Raw genomic sequence first — 9,919 nt, 5'->3', positions numbered from 1 at the left:
TGTGTGTGTGTGTGTGTGTGTGTATATATATATATATATGCGCATAAATACATACACACATACACACACTCATATGTATGTGTGTATATATATACGAGTATTGCTTTCTGCGGAGATATATTGTAGTAGTAGAATTAGTATTTTAACTGCTATTTCTAAATTTCGGTAGGTGGTGAAGCAACTAGAGGAACATGACCTATTATCCAGCAGAATATTCAATATATATGCCCGCTTACTTCGACATTAATAAAGCGACATAAAGCTCAACATAATAGAAGTATTAATAACATACAAGCATATATTATGTCTATAATTATAAAAAAACATTTTGTATAAGTTTTTTACTGATATTTTTTTTCCATACCGAGCTACTTGGTAAAATTATAAATTATTAATTTATTAATAAATTAATAATTCTTTACCCTATATGTGTGTGTGTGTGTGTGTGTGTGTGTGTGTGTGTGTGTGTGTGTGTGTGTGTGTGTGTGTGTGTGTGTGTGTGTGTGTGTGTGTGTGTGTGTGTGTGTGTGTGTGTGTGTGTGTGTATGTATGTATGTAATGTGTATATGTATATATATATATATATGTATATGTATATACGTATATATATATAAGTTATACTATTTTATAGATATTGTCATTAATTAACAATACTCATAGACAGGCTAGAATCGAAGTGCTCAAATTGAGCTAAGTTCCAATTTATAATTTGAGTGGAGGCAATACGAGCGGAAAGCTAGAGAAAAATTACCTATTATCCAGCAGAATATTCAATATATATGCCCGCTTACTCCGACATTAATAAAGTGACATAAAGCTCGACTTAATAGAAGTATTAATAACATACAAGCATATAGACACTTATATATTTTTATAAGCCCGCAAATATCTAAAAATATTTAAAAACATTTATAATATACGTATATATATATATATATATATATATATATCCAGAACCTCCTGGAAAATAACCATAGCTAGGGACATTCCACAGTTGAATTAGAACAGTCACAAACAGTGAAAGAAGACATGCACCCAACACCAGAGCTGAAGACACCTCTGAAAGGAGGGGCCCCGCCACGTCAAAACGGACGTGGTTCCTCCTGATGATGTCTTGAGCTAACTGGATCCTATAAAGGAGCTGTTGTGGTAGCAGACCAAGAAACATGGTTGAAATTCCTTCCTATATATATATATATACATACATACATGAAAAATGTTATTTGACCCATCCAATGAGATATTTATTGGAATTAATAATAATATAGTGCAGATGGATATAAAATACAACGAGAAAAAATTGGAATGTTTACTAAACTCTCTCATTCTCATTCAATGTAAACAATACAAAATAAATAAGAATTTCACATTAATTGCATAATCGATAATCCCATTAGATTCATGCTGATAAGATGAGATTCTCATGATTCCAACTTTCTGCACAGGGTCAGCAATCTCGGGGGAATGGTAGGTCGATTACACCGACGCCCACACTCAGACGGTACTTTTTTATCGATCCCGAAACGATGAAAGTTAAAACCACGCCTGCTGGAATTTGAACTCAGATCATAAAATCGAACGAAATGCTGCTAAGGATTTTTTCCCCGCCGTGCTAACGATTCTGCCAGCTCTCCGCCTCAACTTAATAATTGAAATATAACAATTAGCTTTGACGAATATTACAAAGATAATCTTCTGCAAGTAAACTTACTGGGCCTGGCTGAGCAGCTTACAATCACTGTCAGAAGAACGGCTAGGATTATTCGCTCCATTGTTGTGTTTGTCGTAGTATGGCTTGGTGCCATATTTATAGTTTCAGTATAAAAGTAGTTGAATAAAGAAATCAACAGTAAGTGAAAAAAATCAAAGTATTTTTTTATTCATGTCTTCTAAGTCAATATTTTATTGTCAAGAACAATACAAAATAATTTTTAATGGAATCGGAGAAATGAAAAGAAACTAGATTTGTATGTTTTTTCCAATACATACTCTCTCTTTTACTCTTTTACTTGTTTCAGTCATTTCACTGCGGCCATGCTGGAGCACCGCCTTTAGTCGAGCAAATCGACCCCAGGACTTATTCTTTGTAAACCTAGTACTTACTCTATCGGTCTCTTTTGCTGAACCGCTATGTTACGGGGACGTAAACACACCACCATTGGTTGTCAAATGATGTTGGGGGGACAAACACAGACACACAAACATATACACACACATACATATACATATATACGACGGGCTTCTTTCAGTTTCCGTCTACCAAATCTATTCACAAGGCTTTGGTTGACCCGATGCTATAGTAGAAGACATTTGCCCAAGGTGCCACGCAGTGGTACTGAACCCGGAACCATGTGGTCGGTAAGCAAGCTACTTACCACAAAGCCACATATTGAAATTTATCTACAATTATGTATATTTTCCTCTGATAATACTATTTTCCAAAATAAATCAGGATATTGCGACCAAGTTAATAGTGCAATCTCGAAATTTGAGTCACACTTTGATTTTTAAGTTTCAATCAGAAACCAACATCTGTCACTGTCAATGTCTTGTTAAATCAAATTTTATGTCAAGCCAAAACTGCTTTCTCACATCATCCTTAATATTAAACCTTACTACATTAACTCAGTAAGCTTATAATTGATACAACTGACATTAAGTATATCAAAACTACTTTTCCAATTCAGATTTCTACTTTTCCAATTCAGATTTCTACTTCTTCAGCAACTTCCCACAATTATGGAACGATACTAAAATCAACATAATTTACCTCACGCTGGATTAAAATTATAATTTGGAGAAATGTTTTTACTGATATGTATGTGGAATGAAAGTGTTGCAAAAAATATTTTAGACAACATTTTTGTTTTATTTCCAGAAGAATTATAAGCAGAGAAGTTAAAAATGCTATGTTGCAGCGAGGAATAATTAGTTTTGTGATTGAATTGTAAAGTTGAAATTTTCGGTAATAGAAGTCCTTGACAACCATATTTTGACCAAAACCTGTTAAAATAGGAATTTATGAAAAATTTCTAGACAGTTTAGACTTTAATAGCTGCTTTGTTTTAGAAAAACAAAATAAGTAGCTTTCTTTATCATAGTAAAGACCAGCTACGTTGATTCAAGTGTTTTTCTTTTAAAGCGTTACTTGTAATGAACCATTGTTCAGCTGTGTTCCGATCTTAGATCTTCTACATGATAACTCACAGTAGTATTTAGGTGTCCTTTATATGTTTGGTTCGTTTTCAACCTACCAGAGATTTGAATATATTCATTTCATACTTCAACCGTAACCATATTTCCATCTAAATCTCCTAAAAGTTTCCAATGCTATGCAAACATACTTTAGCTAACATTTTAGCAGATCTAATCAGAATTGATGGTAATCTATATGTGTTGGAGTCAAAACAATTAGTTTAAAGAGGACAAAACTTCTGAAGAATCAGACCCACATCTTCTTCAATTCATCCTCACTAGCTAATCTTGTAAGCTAATCTTCGTCCAGCTCTCTTAATTATGACTATGAGAATATTATTGCATCCTTCCCTAACATTTTTTAAGGTTACTTTCTTCCTAAATTGTAAAAGGTGAAATACTATCAAATTTCGCTTAAAAAAACTCGAAATTGTATTGTTTATTCTTTGGTATTTCTTTCGAACTTATTTCATGTAGGATATACAATTTTTAATTCCACATTATGATGCAAATCTAAGCGTTACTCACACACATTTCAACCTCAAAATGTAATAATTCTTCGTAAATTGCCGTTTCTCTTGCAGCAGGAAACACTGATTCTGCAATCTATCATTTGCTTTTCTCGTCCTCTCTCGCTCAATCCCTTGATGCTCTGTACTGTTGACTCAAATTGTTGACGAATCCCCTTGACTCACACATATATTCTTTATTTGATAGTTTCTCATAAATACATGCGATATGTGTGTGTGTTTGTGTGTGTCTGCATGTATGTATGTATGCAAGCCTGCATGCATGCATGTATGTATTTATGTATGTATGTATGTATAACCCCTTTCGTGGTTCCTTCGAAAACTGCTTCTATAACACCATAAGTATATCCTAATCACAGTAAATTCTGATTCAGAACACTCAGAATCGTTTATCTTTATGACATAAACACTAGTGAATTTCCTCTTGCCAAAGCATTTCTTTTGTCAATTCTCTGCAATAAAATCAAGTTAGATTTTCCAATTTCACCACTTATTTCATTTCCAGAGCAGTTTTCTTATCCTTATTACATTACCTTTTGAAACTTAGCATGGGTTCAAAACTTTCAACAGATAAGGTTTTACAATAGCCAACTGGCCTTTAAACTATCTCTATCGTTAAATCTCACTCTTCTTCTTATATATTAGGAAAGTTTCCCCTCTTAGAATTACTTTCAAGTTTAGTATTTTCTAGTGGTTACTGATTTTGCTATGCTCCCTGTTTTGAGAAATTACTTCAATAAATATGTCTTTTATATATCTTAACTTTGTTGTTCATGAAATATATCTATCAAATGCAGCTTAATCTTGATTTTAGAGCTCCAAGGAGTTGAAGAATATTAAATGCCTCGTACTTCCCGGACGTCTTACTAACTATTTTCCCATTAGTTCCTCCTTAAAACTGAATTCTCACTGACACTCTTTTACTCACAAATGCCGTCCGATTGAACGTTCAGAGTGAATTACTGTCACATCAATGACATTCAGCTGAAAGTGCTTTTCAAAGTGAATGTGGTTACTTAATTTGAAAAGTTAAAAAATTATCTAAATTATATATTCATATCAGAATTTTAGACATAGCACATGATTACACTTTGTCTTACTGTTGTTAAATTATTTCCATGTAGTGGAATTTACAACTATCTTTCTGAGTCAACAATATGGATATTCAACTGAATATCCAGTAGTTATCAATCGGAAAAATCCTGCTTGAAAGATACTAAGGTATTTTGATTTGGGAGCGATATATTGTGAGCTCGAATTAGAATTTCTAGTTATTCAATGCACGAAATTCTTTCACATAAAATTACGGTTAAAATACCTTAAGAGCCAACTGGCTTTCGGTATTAACATAACTTAAGATTTATTCGTACAATAATGGTATCACCACCTGCAACTTCTGACTTTGTTGATAAAACTTTAGGAACAAGTGATATACAAGCTTTCAAACATTAACTAAACGAATGCTTGAAGCAGAATAAGACATCTGCTTACATAAAAATGGTCTTAGTACGGGTCTGTTTATTATGAAGACACCTGTCTAGGAATTTCCACGGATAATAGAGTGACTATTGATCTTTTGGTGCTAAGAAAAAGTGCCCGGACAACAGAACGAAAATTTTATATTGAATAGGGCAAAGAGAATACAACTTCAGTGTGAGAATTCAATTTGTTGTTTGACGTTTTCTCACCAAAATTCGATAAATGTTATAAGGCTTTTACTTCATCCTCTTCTTTCTTTCTTTGGTATTAATATGCACACACTCGCGTGCTCATACTTATACAAACACATATGCACATGTACGCACACACAGATACGGCTACATGCATATATATGTGTGTTTAAACCTGAATGTGTGTGTGTGCGTATGTCTGTGTGTGCATACGTATATACACGTATATGTGTGTGCATGTGTGTGTGTGTGTGTGTCTGTATGTGTGTGTGTGTGTGGGTTCGTGTGTGTGCGTGTGTGTGTAAATCATGCGGCACAAAGCGACGTCGAATGAAATATAATATATAATAGTGTAAAGTCATAATCACCTCATCCATTGCACTCAGATGTGAGAAGACCTGGGATGTGTGATGTAAATGACGTCATTGCATCGTATGGCGCATGCGTTTCTGTATCGTTTCACTCCGTCAGCCATGAACACCAAATCCGTCATTTGCAGCTCGGCACGTATGGAATGAGTTTTGTTTCATGTGCCATTGAATAAGATTTATTTCTAGTTTGCCCAAGATTTTTTTCCCACTAGCATGCATAGCATATGATATTTAATACGAATAATTTCATTCTTATTGGACTGTGAATGACAGATTTGGTGTTTATAGCTGACAAAGTGAAATGACACACAAATGAATACGACCTATAATCCACTGACATCACATACAACTCATTTTGTGTTTTCGCATATGTCTCAGAAAAGAATTTTTTTTCTCTCAAGACTAACTCCGCAGCAAAGACCTTTTCATGTCGAAGTGCACAAGAACGATTTTACACGAATGTATTTCGTTTGACGCTATGTCGTGTTACATTCTTTATTTCATTGATGGTAGCATACTATTGTATAGCAATGGTACTGAGTTTTGTGTGTCGTGATATATATACATCATATCTATACAAGTATTGATTATAAGTATGTAATATAGAAATATTCATTTGTAGTAAGACTAATTTAGTTAGTACATAAATATCAATAACTCACATCCATTGAGTGTGGATTTATCATTCTGAATGATGTGGTGAATGTGATTGTTTCTCGATAAAGTGAAAATATTGCTTCGGGTAAATGAAGTATGAGCGGTTCAGTAGTAGATATTGACCGTATAATTTAAACCCAGATGTCATCCAGTGTCTGCCTGTTGAATACGATAGGTAGCAGCCATTTTGGAGAGCGAGCACATCACAGTGGTATTCGGGTGTTAAACTACAGGAATAATGAAAGAAATTGATATCATCTTCATAAATCATCAACCTCTATTTATAGTAAGGTATTTGTAATAAAATCTATTACTTTTAACATCTTAAATAGATAGATAGATAGATAGATAGATAGATAGATAGATAGATAGATAGATAGATAGATAGATAAATTCATACAAACGGGCAGGCACACAGACAGATATGTATGTAGTTAGGTAGGTACGTAGGTAGTAGACAGATAAGCAGGTAGCTGAAAAGACAGATTCAGAGAAAGAGAGAGAGAGAGAGAAAGAGAGAGATAGAGAGAGAGAGAGAGAGAGAGAGAGAGTGAGAGAGATAGAGAGTGAGAGAGACAGACAGACAGAGAACATATTTATTCAATACCCTTCAAAGTTGGTGACTCCTTTCATGAATGAATGTGTTGATTTTCAAATCACTAAAATTTACACCTGTTATTCATTGCATTTTTTAATAATAGCTCTAAGCTGTTCTCTCTCTCTCTCTCTCTCTCTCTCTCTCTCTCTCTCTCTCTCTCTCTCTCTGTAAGACAAATATGAATAAACATACCTGATAAAACGGTAAAAAAATAGTAGTAACAATCTCGTGTTCGTTGTCTTGAAAAGTGAAAGAAATCTGTGATTTAAACAAAGGTGTTAAACCTCCAATATCGTTGAATGTATGTTTATCAAACTTACAGATGTGGACTTATTTACAATTTATTTTCGCACCTGATCACTCTATCATTTAATTACATCAGATGTGTGTGTGTGCGCGCGCGTGCATGAGTGTGTGCGTGTGTGCGTGTATGTGTGTGTGTGCGTGTGTGTGTTTGTGTGCGTGTGTGTGTATGTATGTGTGCGTGTATGTGTGTTTGTGTGCGTGTATGTGTGTTTGTGTGCGTGTTTGTGTGTGTATGCTTGTGCGCATGTTCGTGAAAGCGTGCAGCCTAGTGGTTAGCGTTTTGCAATCATAATCGTAAGATCGTGGTTTCAACTCCCGGACAGGGTGGTACGTTTTGTTCTTGAGAAAAGAACTTCATTTCACTTATCCCAAGTCTATTCACCGCCTGTTCAGGGGTAATGTTGTGGTTGCAGTCATTTATACATCACCGTTATTTAGCGGTTCGGCATAAGTCAGACCGTTAGACCATGTATCAAACCTTTAAAAAAATAAGTACTGGGTCGATTTGTTCGACTAAAGCCCTTCAAGGCGGTGCCCCAGCATGGCTGCAGTCCAATGACTAAAACTAGAAAAGGATAAAAGATGTGTAACATTTAATGTGGCACTTTATAACATATTTTACATGAAAGAAAGGCAGCAAGCTAACGGAATCCTTAGCACTCCGAACAAAATGTTTAGCGGCATTTCGTCCGTCTTTACGTTCTGAATTCAAAATCCGGTGAGGTCGACTTTCTTTTACATCTTTCTAAGGTCAATGAAAGAAGTACCATTTGAGCAATGTGGCCGATTTAATCGATTTCCCCCTCCTCTGAAATTGCTGGCCTTGTGCCGAAATTTGAAACTTAACATTTTGCATGAAAGAAGAAATAACAGGTTGTTGCATTAATTAATTTATTAAGGCCTCTCGTAAAATCAAACCGGGTAACAAGTTTCGCTCTTTGAGTTCTTAGCTCTACTCTCCGGTGGAGACGCAATGGCCCAGTGGTTAGGGCAACGGACTCGCGGTCGTAGGATCGCAGTTTCGATTCCCAGACCGGGAATTGTGAGTGTTTATAGAGCGAAAACACATAAAGCTCCATGAGTGTCCGGCAGAGGGTGGTGGCGAGCCCTGCTGTACTCTTTCACCACAACTTTCTCTCACTCTTACTTCCTCTTTTTGTTGTACCTGTATTTCAAGGGCCAACCTTGTTACACTCTGTGTCACACTGAGTTTCCTCGAGAACTACGTTAAGGGTACATGTGCCTGTGGAGTACTCAGCCACTTGCACGTTAATTTCACGATCAGGCTGTTCCGTTGATCAGATCAAATGGAACTCTCGTCGTCGTAACCGACGGAGTGCCACGACTTTCCGGTGCAAACCACGTAAATCAAAGTAAGCGTAATTTACTAAAGTTAACATCAACTATTAATCATCATTCATTATGCATGTATATGAAAGTCAGACCTGAAATATGCTCTGCCAATATATTAATATTACCAATAACCTGAAATCTGGCTTAATACCCTCAATATATATATATACAATTTAAAACATTTTAAAATTGAAAATTTTATATATATATATATATATATATATATATATATATATATTTAACTGTGCACATATGTATAAATTTTGGTGAAGGGAGATGAAGCTCTCTAGCCGTGGTGAAGGTAACTCTTCTCGGATGGGGGTGCTCTGACATAAAACTAGGTCATGGTAATGACAGTCCTTTAACTGACTGCACAATCAAAGCCATGACTGTTGATGAGAGCAGACTGGGCTCCTGTTTTCAAACGAAGCCGTGATTAGGACAACCGGTATAGGAGAATAAAACCCTAAATTCAAATTTACTTACCACTGCTGGCTTTCAGCATCCTTTTGTGGAAAAGCCTAAGAGAAGGTACCCCGATATAAAACCTGCAAAAGTCTCTCTGAGAGATTTAGAAATTTATCATTTATAATAATAATTATATATATATATATATATATATATACATATAGCCCTAGGAAGCAGCACCCCTTCCTGTCAGCCTTGACACATTTCCTGTGTCCTTATGTTTACAAGGGGGAGACAAGCACCTCCACCCAGCCAAGCCCGCATCCAGGGACATGTTTCTGAGTTTTTGCTAGTCATTAGCCTGGAGTAGCATGACTAGCTGGCTGAAGATTTTTAGCAAGCCGGGCGAAAATGCTTAGTGGTATTTCATCTCTGGGAGTTTGTTGGTTTCGCGTCGTACATGTGTTCGTGGTGAAAATTGCTGGTTATTAGTGTTATTATTTATAATAACTACTCTTTTATTAACTGCAATTTCTGTTAAAATTCTAACTGCTGGAGTTTTTATTTGAAAACACTAAGTGCTTGTAGAAAGCACACGTTTGTTCATTCCCCCGTTGCGGTGGAAGAATGAAGTCTAGAGAAAGGCCTAACGTTGGCACAGAAATGTCTAGTGAGACGAAAAATTTCTTGTTGTCTGGCGAGGAGCCAACTACAAGTGAAAAACCAGTAGATTCCCCCGAAAAAGGAATTTGTAATTCCCCCGTTACCAAAGCGCACAGCAGGATGTATGAAATATTTGGAGACGTATCGGAAAGCTCGTCAGAGCTTTCA

The 9,919-nt window shown here is 35.7% G+C and overlaps 1 protein-coding gene across 1 annotated transcript in view; it reads right to left on the bottom strand.

The window, feature by feature from the left end:
• LOC106873479 (trypsin I-P1) overlaps nucleotides 1–1,797 on the bottom strand; it is a 9,613-nt gene extending 7,816 nt beyond the window's left edge. The window contains exon 1 of the mRNA XM_014920865.2: nucleotides 1,712–1,797. Within this exon, the coding sequence (XP_014776351.1) occupies nucleotides 1,712–1,772 (61 nt within the window). The 5' untranslated portion in view covers nucleotides 1,773–1,797. The remainder of the gene's footprint in view (nucleotides 1–1,711) is intronic.
• Nucleotides 1,798–9,919: the final 8,122 nt, after the last annotated feature.

This window comes from Octopus bimaculoides, chromosome 2, assembly GCF_001194135.2.
Source record: "Octopus bimaculoides isolate UCB-OBI-ISO-001 chromosome 2, ASM119413v2, whole genome shotgun sequence".
Taxonomy (NCBI): domain Eukaryota; kingdom Metazoa; phylum Mollusca; class Cephalopoda; order Octopoda; family Octopodidae; genus Octopus; species Octopus bimaculoides.
The sequence above is the reverse complement of the archived record's forward strand: the minus strand, read 5'-3'. Positions and strand labels throughout refer to the sequence as shown.